At 44.0% G+C, this 20,669-nt stretch overlaps 2 protein-coding genes across 7 annotated transcripts in view; both read left to right on the top strand.

The window, feature by feature from the left end:
* Positions 1 to 4,709, top strand: part of CHEK2 (checkpoint kinase 2) — a 47,322-nt gene extending 42,613 nt beyond the window's left edge. For all 5 annotated transcript variants that reach the window (XM_043558029.1, XM_043558032.1, XM_043558033.1 and 2 more), the window contains 2 exons: positions 3,578 to 3,658; positions 4,486 to 4,709. In XM_043558029.1, coding sequence (XP_043413964.1) covers positions 3,578 to 3,658; positions 4,486 to 4,575 — 171 coding nt within the window. In that variant the 3' untranslated portion in view covers positions 4,576 to 4,709. The remainder of the gene's footprint in view (positions 1 to 3,577; positions 3,659 to 4,485) is intronic.
* A 5,390-nt stretch (positions 4,710 to 10,099) lies between these two features.
* The window catches only part of TTC28 (tetratricopeptide repeat domain 28), a 636,432-nt gene continuing 625,862 nt past the window's right edge, over positions 10,100 to 20,669 (top strand). The window contains exon 1 of one of the 2 annotated variants that reach the window (XM_043558040.1): positions 10,100 to 10,327. In XM_043558040.1, the coding sequence (XP_043413975.1) occupies positions 10,226 to 10,327 (102 nt within the window). In that variant the 5' untranslated portion in view covers positions 10,100 to 10,225. The remainder of the gene's footprint in view (positions 10,328 to 20,669) is intronic. The other variant, XM_043558041.1, reaches the window with a different exon arrangement.

A 20,669-nucleotide genomic window follows, 5' to 3' on the forward strand; every position in this document is an offset into this window, starting at 1 on the left:
AGGTTTTCTGATGGATGTCAGACCTTCTGTTAAGTACGGTTCCATTCAAGCACAGACATACCCATTCTTGTTAACTTCTAGTTGGTCTGTTTCCTATGGGGATGGGGAACTTAACCATCTAGCTTGAGCTAGAGGCTCAAGTACTGTGGGGATCACCTGGTCCAGGAACTCCTTGGGGCCATTCATTCTCAGAAGTCTGCTTCTGGAACTCTGGGAAGACTGCCTCTATTCTTTCTCTGTTCCAGCCCTCCACACCTAACGTGTTGCTCCCGGGCTAGCTCAGGTGGAGAACAACAAATCCTTAAAAGAAAAAAAAAAAAGTAGATACATTTGTTTGGGCTATTGCCCTGGAAACAGCAGTCTCCCTCCGCCCCCAAGAAATCTGTCAGATGATTTAGCACTTAATAGACCACACAGATTTGAAACAGCAGGACCCTGGAGAAAAGGAATTTGGAAACAAAAGGTGCCTTTGCATGTGGGGATTTAATTTTGGTGAAAAAGAAAAACATGACTCTTGGGTCTTTTTATGTGCCCTAATAGGGAAACTCTTGGGGCCAGATGTGGAGGTGGAGGAGCTGTGTTAATCTTGAAAAAAAACAGAGCTTGCCGGTTAGGTCAGGGAACAGGGTCTGTAGCTGCCTGAAATTTACGAAGGAGCATAGCCTGTTTTTCTTGTTCTGTTTGTCTCCAAAGAAAACTGTTACTAACAACTGAGGAAAAGGTGAAGTTCAGCCCTGCCATGGGGGTCTCTCTTGAATACTCTTTTGTCCACATTGTGTTTTTGCTGCAAACCTTGGAACTGGACACAGAGTGAGGACCAGAGTGCAGACGCTGCCCACATAAATCATCTGCTAGTGATAGTTTAGGTTTTATTTTGGGAAAATCCAGTATTTTTGAAGAAGCCAAATGGTTTTGTGGGTCTGGCCCTGGATGGAGTGTTTGGAATGTGAGTTCCAGTCTCTCCTGTTATTAACAGTTCAGTTTGGGGAACATCCTTTATGTCGACTTTTTGGCCTCATATTTACTTCTTGAAATAGAGAATTCCTTCCTACTTGTCTTTGAGGCATATTACAGTTTAATATTTTTGAATAGGTTGTAAAGCTCTGAAAGGAAGGCTATTTTCAGATACCCATTGCTACCTGCCGTATTTAATGAGCTCCTTTTCCATGTTATTGCTAACTGGCGACTTGTTTAAATACAGGCCAAAATAGGGGCGCCTGGGTGGCTCAGTCGGTTAAGCATCCGACTTCGGCTGAGGTCATGATCTCGTGGTCTGCGAGTTCGAGCCCCGCGTCAGGCCCTGTGCTGACAGCTCAGAGCCTGGAGCCTGTTTCGGATTCTGTGTCTCCCTCTTTCTCTGACCCTCCCCTGTTCATGCTGTCTCTCCCTGTCTCAAAAATAAACGTTAAAAAAAATTTTTTTTTCAAAAAAAAAAATAAATAAATAAACACAGGCCAAAATAGGTGTGTGGTCAGTTCTGTTTGGCTGTACTGAAGAGTTGCGATTTGGGGCATGGGGTGTGGTTTCATTTCCTCATGCGTTCGTCCTTTCAGAGGACAGTTAATGAGTTCATGTGTCAACACTTACTGGGGATGCAGAGAAGAGTAAGTTAAGTCCTGGACTTGCGGAGCTGAGGGTCTGGGTGGGGGCCAACCCCGACCACAGTCACAGGCGAGCAGTGGGATACACATGGTAACAAGGGTAGGTGCAGAGTATGGGGGGATGCTCAGAATGAGATAGGGGCTTCAGGTGCTCACAGGTTCACACAATATGAAGAGCGTCTAAATCAGTGGCCTGGGGATGACATGGCTGTATCAGTTTGCTGAGGCTGCTCTAACAAAATAGCACAGGCTGGGTGGCTTACATGGCAGGAATTCATATCCTCCCCATTCAAGGGGCTAGAAGTCCCAGTTTCAAGATGTTGGCAGATTCGGTTTCTCCTGAAGCCTTTCTCCTTGCCGTGCAGATGGCTGTCTTCTCTCTGTCCTCACATGGTCTTTTCTCTGTGCTCACATCCCTGGTGTCTCTTTCTCTTCTAATGAGGACATCCGTTGTATTGGATTGCGGCCCCACCCTAACAGCCTTATTTTAACTTAATTACCTCTTTAAAGGCCCTGTCTCCAAATAGTCACTGGGGGGTTAGGGCTTTCACATATGAACTAAGGGGGTGGAGGTGGACATATCTTAGTCCATAACAATGGGGAGCAGCATTTTCAGTGTTGGTTTTGTCCCTCTGACATGGAGGCACCTGTGACTTTTATGGTACCTGGCTCCTAAGGTTGCTCACAAAGTATTTGTTCACTGAGTAAATGAGAAGGTGGTTGAGGCGGATGGGCAGGAAGGCAAGGAGGGCATTGCCGGTGGAGGCTGTGAGCAGGTATAGGAGGAAATAAGGGAAGGAATTTTGAGAGTGGCATTACATAGGAGGTGAGATTCTAAGGGAGATTGTAGAGCAGAATCCGGATGAACCTGGTGCTCTCAAAATGGGCAGTGGGCGCTACATGGAGTGATGCAGAAAACAGTGTGATCGAAGCGGGTGATCCAGCTCCTCGATACACAACAGGTGTCTTAATCCCCGAGCACTGCAGTTATATACGCCTCGAACTGCTGAATGTTGGAGGCCTTCACCCCTATGTCCTCTGCTCCCCGCTACCTCCACCCTGTGTTGCTCTTGGCTCAGTGCGGGGAGTGGGAATCATGGGACTTCGGAATCAGGCAGCTGTGGGTCCGTATTGTGCGCACACTCCTTGTTAGTGGCTGAGCCGGGCTTCTAGCTGGCCCCATCCTAGTCCTGGATGTTCACCTTTCTGAAGGTGGGGAGAGCTGTGCCTGGTTACCTTTCAGGGTTCCCAGATGCAAATCCTTGAGCCTTGCGGAAGTGAACATTCCTGGAGGTGGGAATTACCCTCACAGACATGTGGGCAGGATTTCTGTGTGTGCACATGCACCCCTCTCCCTGCTTCTCTGTCGAGCAGCACAAAACCCCTGTAATGCTATGTATGACCTGTTCATCTGTCTTCCTTTCTCATTAGCTCTGGGATATTGTGGGCTTGACGTCCTTCTGGTGACTTGTGTAGCACTTGCTGGGAGAATTTTTCTGGGGTGCTGGGTTGCTTGGTTAGGGTGGCCCTAGTAAATGACCTTATTGTTGGCACAGGGAGTGGGCACCTCCTGGAAAGATTTGGGGAGCTGCAGGGAGTCAGCCCTCAGGGAACTGAGCTAGTCCCAGCCTCTGGCTTCTCGATTGCCATCTCTCAGGATCTGGGATGCTAGTCCTGAAAGTCTCTTGACTGCTAATGTCTGTGGTTGTCTCTGTACTCCTGACAGCTGAGGCCTGTGGGTTTGATTCAGCCAGTGTTGACTAAGCATTGACTGCTGATTAGATTCCTCTGGGAAGGCAGAGGAGAGGAGCGCATGGTTCTTTCCCTGCTGGAGCCTTAGCAAGAGCATGCCTTTTGGTGGACTGACTGGGTGTCCTTACCCACTTTCCTCTTTCCAGGGGCATCCTAGACCTGTCTTCCTAGGAACTTCCGTTCTTTCAGACACAGCCCACTTAGGTTTTTTCATTTCTTCACAGGATGAGGACATGAAGAGAAAATTTCAGAATTTGCTTTTTGAAGAAAATAAGTCGACGACTGTACCCCAAGTCCCAGCCCAGGTATTTCGGATGATGGTCATTAAATGTAGTAGCGTCAGTTTTAAAGAACTAACAAGCAAGGGTGAGGAGCTTGAAAGGTCTCCTTAGTAGCAATTGCTTAATATTTTTTGGAATAACATCGTAGATATTTTGTTTCCACTTGATTGGCCCTAGCACCCTTAGAAGATTTAATAATGAAGAGTGTGTTTAATGCATTAAACAAGCACAGCTAGGGATTGTCATTCAAGAGGTCTCCTGCAAGGCAGAATTGGAAGACTCTAGTAGGAGTTCAAATTTAAACTTGTTGAAAATTTAAAATCTGGGTGAGTGGTTGATTATTTATTGGTTACAATTTTATTTCCCCCAAAGTTGTTAGTATACTTCAATATCTATTCATTACTATCCTGCCTTCTCTTGGTGAATAACATTCCCCTTCCTAATGTCCCCTGGGTATTTTATCAATGGGAAAATAAAGACACACACAAAAAAGATGGTCTTCCCAAAAAAGAGCAAGATTTGGGGCTCCCAGCAAGAGGTATTGTAGTCCCTTTAAACTTCATAATTTAGGAGAAGATGACAGAGGGGAGGGAGGGCGGTTATGCTGCTTAATGTCAGTATTACATCAAGTGCTCACAAGCCACAAGGGAGAGAGAAATGTCCATTTGATAAGCATGTCTGAGTCCAGGGAGGCATGGTGGGGACTCAGGTGTCCAGGGGGACGACTCCTAATTCTTGGTACTAGAAGTTGCACATGAAATGCTCCAAACTTACCAGAAGCATTAGTGGGACACTTTGATAATCTTAAAGCCGACAGTTCTCTTTGAACATTCTTCCCTTTTTATTTCCAGCCTTCCACGAGTCGAAAGCGACTTCTTGAAGGGGAAGCAGAGGACGCTGATGCCACAAAGCGTCTGGCTGTGTGTGCTGCTGTGTCGTGAACACTGGCTGAATGAAAGCAACCTGCCTTCTTGGACCCTGCTGCCACTTTCTTGAAGTCTGTGTTTTATAGTTTGTATCGTAATTATGGGGACGGTTCCTTTTCCACGATCATCAATACACAATTCTAAACCTAGTGGAACCTGGGGTTTGTGCTTCTGCTTGATGCTGAGCTCTTTACTTTCATTGCCTTTTTTGTGTATTTGAAGTTGCATGCTTTTTTTCTGAAATGCTTATTTATTTTTGAGAGAGCGTGAGTGAGTGCATGAGCAGGGGAAGGGCAGAGAGAGAGGAAAAGAGAGAATCCCAGGCAGGCTCCAGGCATGCTGTCAGCACAGAGCCTGACGTGGGGCCTGAACTCTCAAACCTGGGATCATGAGCTGAGCTGAAATCAAGAGTTAGACGTTTACGGGGTGCCTGGCTAGCTCAGTGGGTTGAGCGTCTGACTTTGGCTCAGGTCATGATCTCAAGGTCCGTGAGTTTGAGCCCCGCGTCGGGCTCTGTGCTGATGGCTCAGAACCTGGAGCCTGCTTCAGATTCTGTGTCTTCCTCTCTCTCTGCCCCTCCCCTGCTCATGCTCTGTCTCTCTCTGTCTCAAAAATAAATGAAAACATTAAAAAAAAAAAAAAAAAAAAAGAGTTAGACGTTTAACCGACTGAGCCACTCAGGCGCCCCTGAAGTTGTGTGCTTTTTGTCTGGTGCTCTATGTTGGCTGGAACCTGTTGGGTTTCTCAGAACGTATCCCTGGTCTCAGCCTGGGTGAGCCACATACAAATTTGAAAAGCCCCTCAGAAAGTTGCAGGGAAAGCGGCACAGCAAGGCTGGGGTAGAGTTAGTAGAGACTGGCTGGCTGCCAGAGTCCTCGTAAGATGGGAGGTACCTTGGTACCATATACCGCGGGCCAGTTTTAGATTCTCATCTTGACCTTCATGAATATACAGGTCCATGGTCCCTGCAACTATGGGACCAGAAAAGTTGTAAAATTTGAAATTTTTCTCATTTTAGGAAGAATACACTGACTCTTATGTATAACACTCAGCAGAGTCCTGTAACCAAACATTTAAATATTTTGCAGCAAATATTCAAAATAAAAGGGTTAGAGAAGACTGTAAGTAGCCTCGTGTCAGTTCAGGCCAGTTTTTCCAGTGAAATGAGTTATGGATAACTCTCAGGTTTTAAGCTGTTTGGGTTTTTTTGTTTTTGTTTTTAAGTTTATTTTGAAAGAGAGCTTGTGCCAGCTGAGGAGGGGCAGAGAGAGAGGGAGACAGAGAATCCCAGGTAGGCTCCACACTGTCAGCATGGAGCCTGATGCAGGGCTTAAACCCATGAATAGCGAGATCTTGACGTGAGCGGAAACCAACAGACACTTAACTGACTGAGCCACCCAGGTGTCTCTGAGCTGTTTAGATGTTGGAAATGCAAATAAGGCATGTGAACATGTCTAAAAGCCCCTCCTTTGGTTGGTCTATTCCAGTTCTCACAGCGATTTCTTTGGGCTAAGTCCTCTGACTGCCCTCGTGTTGTAGGTGAAGAACCCAGGCTGAAGGAGGAAAGTGAATTGTCCACTGTCGTACAGCAAATGGCAGAGGTGGGACTCAACCCAGATCTTTCTGATTCTAAAACTAATATTCTTCATCTCCTCAGGCCCATATACAGTCAGACTCAGGGATATTGACTCACACTGACAAAACTCACAAGAGACTGATCTCTAAATCCTGAATGCCAGTGTATCCAATTATTATGAATGGGTACAGCCCCATATCTGTGGAAGTTGGGACACCTTGGTGGCAAGGAACAGAAATCCATTCAAGTCACTTCATGAAAAAGGAGATTTATTTCAAAGTATAGGTGGCTGGGCCTGGGATCCATCAGGAGCCCAGGCAGTTGTAATGCCTGGCTCCTCTTGTCTCTTTCTGACTCACTGATTTTTGCTTCTGTTTTAACTTTGGCTGGTTGGCCACATTGTAGCTCACCTGCCATGCTAGGAGTTGCTTGTCTTATAACTTTGGCTAGTAGCTACATTGTAGCTCACTGGCCATGGCAAGAGTTGAATGCCTTGGTTCAGATGCCACTGATAAACCAGCCAGGGCATCAGGGGCACATAGCTGTTGCCCTGGGTAGTTGGGTAGTGGTTGGTGATTTCCATTAGAAGGGTGTGCAAGCATTCTGAGGCTTGGCTGGCCTGGTGTGTGTGTGTGGGGTGGGGGTGGGGGGGTGGGGGGGGTAGATGGGGATTTGAATGGTTTGCATATTTAAAGGAATGAGGCTGAGATTGCCAAGCTAGATGGGTTTTTAGCTCATTTGAATATTTAATGTGAGGGCTGTGGTTTCTTAGGGCATTTTTTCCCTCTTGGTGCAGAGTCAGCCAGCCCTTCTCCATTTCCAGAGCACTTTATATTAGCTCCCTCTGATTATACCTACCATAGTAGGCAGAATAATGTCTCCCAAAGATGACCTCATCCTAATCCCCAGAATGTACGAATCTGTTCCTTTATGTGGCAAAAGAGATTTTACAGGTATCAGTTAAGGATCCTGAGATGGGAAGATTATCCTGTCTTTTCTGGAGGGGTCCAATGTCATCACAATGTTCTTTTACGAGGGACACAGGAGTCAGAAGAGATGAGTGAGCCACTTAGAAGAAGGAAGAAGGGGCCACAAGCCAAGGAATACAGGCAGCCACTAGAAGCTGGAAAAAGGCGATGAAATGGATCCTCCCCTCAGCCTCTCCTGAAGGAAACAGCCCTTTACACTTTGACTTTAACCAGTGGAAATGATATCAGACTTCTGAACTACAGAACTATAAGAGAATAAGTTTGTGTATGTGTGTGTGTTTAAATGTTTATTTTTGAGAGAGAGAGAGAGCGAGAGCGAGAGACAGACACACACGGCGTGTGGGTAGAGGGACAGAGAGAGAGGGAGACACAGAATCTACAGCAGGCTCCAGACTCTGAGCTGTCAGCACAGAGACCAACGCGGGGCTCGAACTCGTGAACTGTGAGATCATGACCTGAGCCGAGGTTGGACGCTTAACTGACCAAGCCATCCAGGTGCCCCAATTTGTGTTGTTTTAAGCTACCCAGTTTGTGGTAATTTGTTATAGAGACCACCGGAAGCTAACATTCATCAATAAGGAGATTTCTGCTGCTTTTTTTGGGGCCACCACCTGGCATCCATTTCCTCTTTCTGACCTCACTCTAGTTTTCTGTGGAGGGAATTCTTTTTCTTTTTCCCATGAAGTATGGGGAGAAAGGGGGAGATGGTAAAGCTAAGGGTCTGCCTCTCTCCGTACTATGGAAGCTGATGGGGTGCCAAGGGTTTCCTTCCCTGGTGGAGCTCCTCCCACCTGGAGGTGGGCCCAGGGCTTTGAAAGGAGCAAGTGGAGCTGGGGTGGCAACATAAATGGTAGCAGTATTGTGCCAATCTGAGCTCCCTGCGCTTCCTGACTTTGGCTTCGAAGTTGATGAGCTTTTCTTTCCTTATCTGTACGGTGAGCGCAAGAAAAGTACCAAGGTCAAATGGTGTTTGTGCGGATTCGGGGGTGGGGGGTGGGGGTGGTCCTTTTGAAGTGCCTGGCATGTGATTAGCAATCTATCCGTGTTGGCCTCCATCGTTAAAGATGGGAGGGCCGCATAAGTGGCCGTGAGGGAGCCACAGAAAGTCCTTGAGCAGGGAAGTAGCATAATCTGTTCCGCTTGTGGGGGGTGGGGGAGGGGGAGGGCACACAGGACAGGCAGATAAGTGAGATGCCTTTGACCAAACATATGGGAAATGCCAGGACTGGGTGGATGGTGGGAGCAGAGGTGCAGGGGCATTTCCCAGTGCCTGAAGTAACTGCCACTCCCTTGTAATGTTGCCCCACGGTGGCCCTGCTGCAGGCCTGGATAATGGTGCAGTAGACGGCTCCTTTTTGTGCCTGTCCTCACCTCATGTCTCTTGTGGTAACTGGCTTGCTATTTTTCTGGGAGAGGCATCCCTCCTCCCACTCGTCCTCACCCCATGTCCTCTAGAAGGGCTGACCCCATCCTCTTCCTAGAGGGGCTCAATCTAGCCAGGTTTGGCCAATCTTGCTGTGATTGGCTCAGGTAAGGACTTGTGATCCAAATGAGTACAACGGAAGTCAGCCCTGAGACTGGCTGGGATTGTTGGCAAACAGCTCCTGCTTTCCTGGTCATATGTGACCTTGGTGCTGCCCCGGACACTGGAGAGAGCTGTAAGAGAAAAATCAAGGAGGGAAGCAGAGCTGAAAGAGATTCAAGATTTAGGTCACTGCTTGAGCACCTGGATCCAGCTATGCCTGAAGTGTGGTACGACCCCAGGGCTTTTAAATAGGTTTCCCTTTTTGTTCTATTCCAGGTTGAATTATTGTTGTCACTTGTATCTGTAAAAGGTCAGACTAATAAATTCAACCATTTACAAACTCCAAGAAACCCTTGGAGACTTTTTCTAGTAGGGAAGACATTCACTGTTGTTGTTTTTTCTGCCAACTTTAGGGTTTTCAGAGAGGTTTGGGGCAGAGGATGGAAAGCGAAGATGTGGGAAGTAACAGTCCCTCCAGCCCCAAGGTTGAGTGAACCCCTCCCAGCTAATTATACCACAGAGTTTGGGAGCAGAGCCCCTTTCGTTAAACTCTTAGGAGTCTTGGAAGGATAGGGCCAGAACTGTACCAGAGAAGCCTGGAAAGCTTGGCATCATCCGAAAGGTTATGCCCTTCTCCCTATTTGCTGATTTAGAAACCAAGGCCCTGTGGCTCAATCAAGTCACCTGGTAAAGGTTTCTTTTCGCGAGAGGTGGAGGCCAGACTTGAACTGAGACTTCCCTTCTCCAGAGCCCCTGGCTTTAACCAGTACACAAAAGTACTTACTTGGGTCTCGTCACCCGACTACCAATTGGTAAGTACTAGGCTCGGTGCCGGCACCACCTGGATTGTTTCATTAAGCCCTCCCAAACATGCCTTCGTTGTTGGCCTTCCTGATTAAGGAGAAACAGGCCCTCAGAGACATTACCCGAATCACGCAAAGGATGGTGGAGACGTGGGACTCGAGCTCAGCTTCTCCCTTGAGTCTGGCTGTCCCGGGGACATGGGCATTCACTGTACCACCTAACTCTCGCGCACGTGCTTGCACACTTCCGTGACGGGGATCTCATCACCTTAGCGGCGTTCTCCACCCACCTCCTCCCCCGGCATATATTAGGGCTAATTCCCTCCCGGCCCAGACCCTCGCCGCCAGCCCGGCGCGACGGGAGAAGCCGAAAGGGCAGTGCAGGGGCTGGGGGCCGGGCCGGGCCGGGCCGGGGGGCGTCCGCAGTGCGGCAGGCGGCGGCGCTCAGTACGGAACGGCGGGCGCTCCAGCCCGGCCGGACGGGTGCGGAGGGGGTGGGCTCCACGCCGGGAACAGCGGCCGGCTCCGGAGGGCGCAAGGCGGGGCGCGCGGGGAAGGGGCGCGGCGAGTGCGCGCTTGCGCGGTTGGGGGGACCCTCGGAGGCGCGCGGGGAGCTGGTGCGGCGCGTGCGCGCGTGCGCGGTTGCGGGGGGGGTGGTGTGGGTTGCCGCGGCGGCGCGCGGTACGGCGGGAACATGGCGCGCGGGGCCGGCGCGCGCGCCTAGCTGGCGGGACCGTTAGCTCGAGGCGGACGCGGCCCGGGCCCCGCGGGGATGGAGCAGTCGCCGCCGCCGGCTCCCGAGCCGACACCGGGGCCGACCCCGGCACGGAGCCGTAGGCGGCGGGAGCCGGAGTCGCCGCCGGCGCCGGCGCCGGTGAGTGCGTGAGGGGCGCGGGCCGGGAGACTTTCTTTGTGAAACTCCGTCGGTGCGAGCCGGGCCGGGCCTCGGCGACTGACGAGCGCCCGCGAGGCGGAACCCGTCCCGCCGTGCGGCTTCGAGTTGTCCCGCCTCGCGCCGTTCTGCGGCGGGATTCGGTCCGCCGCCTGCCCAGCTCGGTTTCGAAAGAGTGTGTATGTGCGCGCGCGCGCGCGCGGTTGGGGGGGGGGGTGTATACAGTAGGCGCCTACTGCGCACCGCGTCTCCCCTGTTGCCTTCGCTCCCGCAGGGCGGCGGCTGCCCCCCGCCCAGGGCCCACAGGAGAGGGAGATGGCAGCCGCTCGGAGACAGGTGTCGGTGCAGCCCTGGGAGACTCAGGTGCCGACAGCCCCAGGTGGAATCACAGGGAGTAAGCGGTCCGTCCCTGGAAGCAACCAAATCTGTGCTCGGCGCAGCGTGATTTTGGAATGCTTGACATCCTTCCTGGCTTCATGGTGCCTTTGGGGGTGTCGGTCGGGGTGAAGGATGCTGAGCAAAATGGGCTTTGGAGGTGTGGCTCTTAGAGGGCGGGACGGGATGGCCCTGAGGATTTGGCTTCCCAAACCGCCCAGGCGGAGGAAACAAGCCTAGCTTGGTAAGAATACTGGCGTCACAACCCTTCCCAGGGCCGTGGACTCCGACTCTCCAAGGCAGAGGAGCAGAGTTTGAATTTTTAACACTGTCCCAAGTTGTTAGGGTCAGGCAGGTTCGACAGGCACTGTTTCAGAGTAAGCTGCCAGCAGCCAGGGACCTGTTCTGTTTGGAGCTCACCATGGCATCCTGGTACCGGCGCAGTGCTTGGCACACGGTAGATGGTCATTCATTATTTGTAGGAAGACTGAATAACTCAGAGAGTTTCCAAAATAGGAGTTCTTGAGACATTTTCAGGAGCTTTTGAGATTAATATCTGTCAGATTTACTGTAAAATGTGATTTTTCTCAGGTCCCAACTTCTGTGACTGTTTATGTTGTAGGCAAAATCAGAGCATACATTGCTTAGTGCAAACTATCAACTTTGTATACCCTAGCTGTGTTAAAATTAATTCTAAAACAACGCCTGAATAAAAAAAAAAAATGCGTGCTTCTTTCTCTTCATCATTTGGGAACACTAGGCTTAAAGGATTTTGTTCCTTTGAGGCAGGTAAATATTTACATTTTATCAAAGCAAATCTGAATTACTGTTTATTCAGAAAAGTTGGCTGTTTGCTTAGACCTTCTGAGCATTTGTGGTTTTTATGCAACATTTTGAAAGTGAGATTAATGTTTAGTTCAGAGTTAATGCTAAAATAGAATTGTTTGAAAGTGACTTGATATTTCAGGGCTAGTTTTTTTTTTTTTTTTTGAATTTCAGTAGTTGATTTCATTTCACTCTCTTTTTTTTGACTGGAAAAATATGAATATATAGGAAGACAGGACTTTAGGAGTTGAGATTGCATCTGAGGAAGAAAAATTAGGTTCTTTATTCTTTGAGTCATTTTTGCAGTTTATGTGGATTTAAAAAAAATTTTTAATTGAGATACAATTGACATCTAACATTAGTTTCAGGTATAACATAATGATTTAATTTTTGTTTATATTGCAAAATGATCACCACAATAAGTCTAGTTAACATTCATCACCATACATAGTTACATGTTTTTTTCTTGTGATGAGAACTTTCAAGATCTACTGTCTTAGCACCTTTCAAATATATAATTCAGTATTATTAACCATAGTCACCACGCTGTACATCACATCCCCATCATTGCAATTTTTTAAGTGTCTTAAAAAGAAAAAACAAACTCAACTTTGTTGAGGTATAATTCACCTACCCTAAAATTAACCTTTTCAGTGTAGATTCACTCTATGCCCAACATCACCATTATCTGCTTTTAGAGCATTTTCATCGTACTTCAAAGAAATTTCGTGCGCGTTACCATTCCTTATTCCCCTTTGACCGGCTGCTGGCATTGAGCTATTCTGGACATTTCACATGATGTGATCTTATAGTTGTCTGGCTTCTTTCACTCCGCATAGTCCTTTTGAGGTCGTCCATGTTGTAGCATGTATAAATATTTCATTCCTTTTTATTACTGGATAATATTCCATTGATGGATGTACCACATTTTGTTTATCCATTTATCCATCAATAGACATGTGGGTATTTTCCTTTTTTTTTTTTTTTTTTGGTTATTATGAATATTGCTGCTATGAACATTTATGTATAAGTTTTAGTGTGGACATATGTTTTATTTTCTCTTGGGCATATTCTAATTGCTGGATCATATGGTAACTCTTTTAACTTTTTGAGGAGCTGGCAGACTGTTCCTATGGCACTACTACATTGTTTACATTCCCACCAGCAGAGTATGAGGGTTCATTTCTCTACATCCTTGCCAATACTTGTTACTGTCTCTCTCTGTATTTGTTTCTCTTTAGCCATCCTAGTAGATCTAAAATGGTAACTCCTTGCCATTTTGATGTACATTTCCTTGCTGACTACTGATATTGGGGATTTTGTGTGTGTGCTTACTGGCTATTTGTATATCTTCTTTGGAGAAATGACTATTCAGATCCTTGGTCCATTTTTTAAATTGAGTTATTTGTATTGAGTTGTAGGAGTTATTTAAATATTCTGGATACTAAACCATAATCAGATATATGATTTACAAATACTTTTTCCCATTCTGTAGGTTGTCTTTTCACTTTTTTGATACTGTCTTTTGTTGAAAAACAAAGTTTTTAAGTGATGAAGTCAATTTATTTGTTTTTTCTTTTGCTGTTCATACTTCTGGTGTCATATCTAAGAATCCATTGCCAAATCCAAGGTCATGAAGATTTACCCCTGTGCTTTCTTCTAAGAGTTTATGTTTTTTTGAGCCCTTATATTGAGGTTGTTGATCTATTTTGAGTTAATTTTTGTGTGTGGTGTAAGGTAATGGTCCACATTCGTTCTTTTGCATATAGTGATCCAGTTGTCCCAGGACTATATATTGAAAGGATTGCTTTTAAGCCCAGTGAATGGTCTTTGTACCCTATTGAAACCCAGCTGATTATGTGTTAGGTTTTATTTTTATTATTTATTTGTTTTAAGTTTATTAATTTATTTGAGAGAGAGGGAGAGCATGAGAGAGTGGGGGAGGGGAAGAGAGAGAGAGAATGAATGAATATCCCAAATAGACTCCTTGCTGTCAGCAAGGACCATGCTGCGGGACTCCATCTCACAAACCATGAGATCGTGACCTGAGCTGAAATCCAGAGTTGATGCTTACCCGACTGAGCCACCCAGGTGTCCCTGCTAGGTTTTATTTTTGGACTCTGAATTCTATTCTATTGTCTACCCTCTACCAGTACTATACTATTTGATTATAGTAGCTCTGTAATAGGTTTTGAAATTAAATGTAAATCCTGTAACTTTGTTCTTTTTCAAGACTGTTTTGGTTTTTCTGGGTCCCTTACTTAATGGATTTTAGGATCAGTTTTTTAATTTTTGCCAAAAAATTAGCTTGGATTTTTATAGAGATTGTGTTTAATCTGTCCTTTCATTGGTGTTTTGTAGCTTTCAGGTCCAAGACTTGACCTTGTTTCAAAAATTTATTAGTGTTTTATTTGATGCTATTATACATGGAACTGTTTTTAAAATTTCATATTGTTATTGTTTATCACTAGTTCATTGCTGATATGTAGAAGAAATATAGTTGAGTTTTGGATAAATCTTTTGATCTCATCATTTAGTAGTAGACTGCTCACATTTTCTAGGTTTTGGCTCTGCTACTTACCAGTTCTATGTGTTTTGACAATTCTTACCTGTTATACATTTCAGTGTTCTCATTTGTATAATGGAACAGTAATAACCATCCCAAAGAAGTGTTAAATAAGAGAAAATGTTGTAGGTATTAAGAACAATGCCTCACATGTGGTGGGAATTTGATGTTTGTTATCTTATTCTGTTAAAGTAACTCAATTTAAAAGCAAGCCAAAAAACAAAAAGCAAGCAAAACACCAAACCCAAACAAACAAAACCAAAAAAGCTTCCCAAACAAACCCAAAACCGTAGACCAAAAAAAAAAAAAAAAAAAAAAAAAAAAAAAAAAAAAAAAAAAAAAAATCCCCTATAGACCCCAAACCCACAAAGAAAAGCCACAGGCAAAAACCTCAAACCTCTTCCTGTCCCCATTACTTTTCTATGATCTAAGACATCCCTGTGAGTACTTGAGGAGTAGTGAAAGATAAAGTCTCTAACACCTCACAATTGTATTGTAAAAGCAATTACCTAAATCTAGGCTACTATATAGGGTATTTGATAATGCATTATTTTGGTAAGTGTTATTAAAAATAATAAAAGTGTAACTCAGAAGTATTTCTTTTTACACCATAGTTCTTATTAATGTGCTGTTCTTTTATTAGTATTTCTCCTAAAAGCAGAAGTAATATATTTTTCATTGAATTTGATGGTTACAATTCTTGTTTATTTTGAGTGATTGCTGTTTTTAAAAAAAAACCCTGTTAGAGCTGTGGCACCTAGGTGGTTCAGTAGGTTGAGTCCTGACTTGTGATCTTGGCTCAGGTTGTGATCTCACAGTTTCATGAGTTTGAGCCCACATCTGGCTCTGGCTCACTGACAGCGTGGAACCTCCTTGGGATTCTCTCTCTCTCTCTCTCTCTCTCTCTCTCTCTCTCACTTTCTTTCTCTCGTCTCTGCCCCTCCCCCACTGGGCGTGTGTGTGTGTGTGTGTGTGTGTGTGTGTGTGTGTCTCAAAAATAAATAAATACTTGAAAACAAAACTGTGTTAGAGCCAAACCTGATGCTTAAATTTAATATTACTCTCATTTTTGTGTTTTTTTCAGTAGCCAGAGTAGGTTGCTATTTGGGAAGAAAACAGAGACACAGTGTAATCCAAATATGTTGCTGGAACATACCATATTCATTGAATGTGTATTCACTATGATCCAAAGAAAATAATTATTTACCTTGTAAATATTATTTTGACAATAAAAACTTACCTCCAAATTCACAACTGTAATTAAATTTATAACCCACAAACCCACAGATTGATAACTCATAGACATGTCTATAAGAAAATTAAAAAAATTTTTTTTTTCTTCAACGTTTATTTATTTTTTGGGACAGAGAGAGACAGAGCATGAACGGGGGAGGGGCAGAGAGAGAGGGAGACACAGAATCGGAAACAGTGTCCAGGCTCTGAGCCATCAGCCCAGAGCCCGACGCGGGGCTCGAACTCCCGGACCGCGAGATCGTGACCTGGCTGAAGTCGGATGCTTAACCGACTGTGCCACCCAGGCGCCCCAGAAAATTTTAAATCAAAATTGATCTTTGTTTAAAAAAAAACCTTTTATTATTATGACAGTTGTACATATACATTGCACAAAATTTAAAAAACAATTTAAAATAATTTAAAAGACAAGCCAAAGAAAAAAAATAAAGTTATAATACTACCAATATGGGGATTACTACTATTAATACCAAATAGGTATCTTTCTTGGGGCGCCTGGGTGGCTCTGTCGGTTAAGCCTTAGACTTTGGCTCAGGTCATGATCTCACGGTTTGTGAGTTTGAGCCCCACATTGGGCTCCGTGCTGACAGCTCAGAGCCTGGAGCCTGCTTCGGATTCTGTGTCTCCCTCTCCCTCTCTGCCCCACCTCTGCTTGCACTCTGTCTCTCAAAAATGAGTAAATGTTAAAAAATTTTTTTAAATACATATCTTTCTCAACTTTTTTGTGCATCTTTTTATCCAACAATATTTGCATACATATACACAAATGTTTATAGGTATTTCAACTAAGCCAAGATAAAAATACACAAAATAATCTTTAAAAATCAGCTTTATGGGGCCTCTGGGTGGCTCAGTCAGTTAAGCGTCTGACTCTTGATTTCATGCTTAGTTCATGATCTCATGGTTCATGGGATTGAGTCCTGCCACGGGCTCCATGTTGACAGCATGGAGCCTGCTGGGATTGTCTCCCTCTTTCTCTGCCCTTCCCCTACTCACATACACACTCTCTCAAAATAAATAAGTAAACTTAAAATTTTTTATTAAATTTAAATTAGATTAAAAATTTTTAATAAACTTTAAAAATTGGCTTTATGTAGGTATAATTTGCATACAATAAAATTTACTAATTTTAAGTGTATACTTATGTGAGTTCTTTTTTTTTCCCCCAAGAATCATTCTTCATTTTTAATTCAAAATAGTAACAATGAGAATAATATAGGAGTTACACCTACACTGAGTGGACATTGAGGGACATTCATGATCAATTCGCAAATGACTTGAGTTTGTATATCCCAGATATGTTGAACTTTAATACCACCAAAGTTAGCAAACCCTTTCATTTTGCTAAGATCTAGTCCTCAGAGGTCCAAGGCAATATAGAAATTGTGACCATATACATATATATATATATATATATATATATATATATATATATATATCATTTGGCCTTAGACCTTGCCCATACTTTTCTGTTGTAGTTGTGTGAATTCTGACAAATATATATAGTTTTGAAGTCACCACCACAGTCAGTAGAAGTAATAGACTGTTCCTTGTTATTACTGAGTGCTACTCCATTTTATGTGTCCTGCAATTTGTTATCCATTCACCAGTTAATGGACCTGTTTTTCCAGTTTTTGGTGATTGTGAAGAGAGCTACTATGAACATTCACATACAAGTCTTTGTGTGTTATATATATATATATAAGAGTAAGTATTTAAGAGTGGGATTGCTGGTTTGTGTGATAAACATATGTAGGTACTGTTTTGAAATGTTTTTTCTTCAGTTGATCCACCCCCCACTTTCCATTTAAGTAGTTTCCTCTTACTAAGTGCTTTCGCATTATTCAATCATTGTTTTCCCAATCTGTCCCAAAATATTCTTGAAAGATTTTGTGTCAAAATCAGTGTCTAATTTAGGATCTAATCCAGAATCAGTATCTAATCATATCTTAGTTATTGTCACTTAAGTCTCTCTTAATCTCACATGGTCCCTTTTTTCATAACACTGACTCATCAAAGAGACCAAAACAGTTGTCCTAAAGAATGTCCTATTTTCTGGCTTTTTCTGGTGGTTTATATGTGGTGTCATTTATCTTGTTCCTCTGTTTACTATGAACTAGGTACTATATAAAAAGACTTCATGGATACAAGTTAAATTTTTTGACTAGATTATACAATTTACCGTTGTAACATAAGGCTCGTTTTATCATTAGTATTTTCTTGCTGTTGAGAATGGGAAAGCAGTGGTGATACAGTAAAACCTTGGATTGTGAGTAATTTGTTCTGCGAGTGTTCCGCAAGATGAGCAAACATTTCTAATAAGTTTTAACTTCATAAAGAAGGGATGTCTTGCAATACGAGTAGTACGTGATGCCGAATGTCATATGGTCACAACTGAGCCCAGTGGTTCTCTCTTTCTGTCTCTCCCTGTGGGACTGTGGATGATCATCTTCCAGGCTCAGATGCTCGGTCTCAGGCCATGGTGTTTAGCAGAAATCAGTGATTTTTCAGAACGTCGGAAGGGGCCCACAACTGGCACTAGTGTGTTTTTTGTCCCTTCGAAGCGCCTATGGACAGTCCTTTGCTTTTCCACATAAGAGCAAGCTTAGGAATGCTTTGCTTCATTCTGGGTCAGGCTGGCTGCAGGTACAGACCCTTTCCTCTGCTGCCTTGTTGCCGGGTACATTAAATGCACTAGATGACAAGACTTTATTAATACTGTACTGTAGTCAGCATCAGTTAGTGATAGTGAAAGTTTCCTGCACAATAATAACCCTCCTCTCTCTTGTCTCCCTCACACCAGCCACGAAGGTTTTCAAAGGTAAGTGCAGGTTAATTTATTTTTGTTCATATTTTATATTTTCTTTATATTTTATATTATATTACAGTAGTGTAATCATTTTTATATGAATATTTTTTTTTTTAAATTTTTTTTCAACGTTTATTTATTTTTGGGACAGAGAGAGACAGAGCATGAACGGGCGAGGGGCAGAGAGAGAGGGAGACACAGAATTGGAAACAGGCTCCAGGCTCCGAGCCATCAGCCCAGAGCCCGACGCGGGGCTCGAACTCACGGACCGCGAGATCGTGACCTGGCTGAAGCCGGACGCTTAACCGACTGCGCCACCCAGGCGCCCCTATATGAATATTTTTGAGTTGTGGAACAAATCATCTGAGTTTCCATTATTTCTTATGGGGAGATTCGCTTTGATATACAAGTACTTTGGATTACAAGCATGTTTCTGGAACAGATTATGCTTGCAAACCAAGTTTTGCTGTAGTGTCTTTTTATTTTTTAACTAGTTCCTTTTACTAGAGATCAGAAGTGGTATTAGGAGGTTGATAAGGCAGTAACAGTAACTAGAGAGGACAGAAAATGGGGGAGGGAAATAGATGTGACAGTGTGTCTCTAATTGCCTTATTTTTCATCTTGAGGCTATATTACCTCTAAGGGAGGATATTCCAGTCTGAAGAACATGCATTATTTTAGTGGGTATTTATTATTTAATTTTTTTTTTTTAGGATTTACTTATTTTTGAGAGACAGACCACGTGTGGGGGAGGGACAGAGAGAGGGAGACGCAGAATCCAAAGCAGGCTCCAGGCTCTGAGCTGTCAGCACAGAGCCCGGAGCAGGGCTTGAACCCACGGACCATGAGATCATGACCTGAGCCAAAGTCAGACGCTTAACTGACTGAGCCACCAAGGAGCCCGGGTATTTTCTTTTTTAATTAAGTAAGCTCTATGCCCAATGTGGGGCTTAAACTCATGACGCTGATACCAAGAGTCACATGCTCTACTGAGCTAGCCAGGTGCCCCTAACATGCATTATTTTAAATGATGAATAGAGAAAAGATAACTTGCAGCAATCTGGAATATGATTTGTTGAGATTCTGGTTGACAAATGATAATTTATAATGAGGATGTGGTACTATTTTGTGGATACAGCGCGGAATTGCTAAGAAATAGCAGGTGTTTGGGGCACCTGTGTGGCTCAGTGGCTTAAGCGTCCGACTTCAGCTCAGGTCATGATCTCACAGCTTGTGTGTTTGAGCTCCACATTGGGCTCTGTGCTGACAGCTCAGAGCCTGTAGCCTGCTTTGGATTCTGTATCTTCCTCTCTGTACCTCCCCTGCTTACACACACTCTCTCTCTCTCAAAAAATAATAAACATTAAAAAAAAAAAATAGGTGGTCTAAGTAACAGCAAACCTGGCTTTGTGTTGTAATTTTGCAAGAGTAAAAAATAGGTTAGCGTTTTTTAATAGTGATTGTTAAGTAAGGGAAGGCATATAATTGTATGTGGCTTCTCATTCCATGATTATACATTTGGCATTTCTGTGCTATCACTGGGTAAGTTTACTATCGTGGAAGTTTAAAAATTGCCATGGTAATTAATGTTTTAACTTACTATAACTTAGTTCAGCAAAGGGCAGGAAAAGTTTGTCAATATTCATTGCATTTGTAGAATTGCATGAAGAATAGCCCTTTGATGGTGAAAATTACTCAGATTATTGTCATCTAATGTTAGTCATCGTAGGAATCATACTCTCCAGATGTATTCTTATTTTAAAACTACATTCCTTGGGGTGTCTTTCTTTCTGCCCCTCCCTGGCTTGCGCTATCTCTTTTTCTCTCAAAAGTAAATAAACGTTAAAAAAAGATAAAATAAGGGGCGCCTGGGTGGCGCAGTCGGTTAGGCGTCCGACTTCAGCCAGGTCACGATCTCGTGGTCCGGGAGTTCGAGACCCGCGTCGGGCTCTGGGCTGATGGCTCAGAGCCTGGAGCCTGTTTCTGATTCTGTGTCTCCCTCTCTCTCTGCCCCTCCCCCGTTCATGCTCTGTCTCTCTCTGTCCCAAAAATAAATAAACGTTGAAAAAAAAAAATTAAAAAAAAAAAAAGGGTCTTTGTTATAAAGGCCAAATTAAAAAAAAAAAAAAAAGATAAAATAAGAATATGTCTAATCTTGACATTCCATGTTCATGGACCAGAGACTTAACATTGTTAACTTAACATGGCAGTGTTTCCCCAAGTGATGTACAGAGTCAGTGCATTCCCTATCAAAATCCCATCTGCCTTTTTGTGCAGAAATCTATAAGCTTATCCTAAAATCCAGATGGAAGTGTGGGGTACCCAGAATAGCCAAGACAATCTTGAAAAAGAACAAACTTAGAGAACTCACACTTCCCTATTTTAAAATCTATGAAACGATAGTAATTAAGTCAGTGTGGTACTGGCATTAGAATAACATAGATCAATGTAATTGAGAGTCCATTGTGTAAATTGTGTAAATTTCCCACATTTATGGT

This window comes from Prionailurus bengalensis, chromosome D3 (genome assembly GCF_016509475.1).
Source record: "Prionailurus bengalensis isolate Pbe53 chromosome D3, Fcat_Pben_1.1_paternal_pri, whole genome shotgun sequence".
NCBI classification, from domain to species: Eukaryota; Metazoa; Chordata; class Mammalia; order Carnivora; family Felidae; genus Prionailurus; species Prionailurus bengalensis.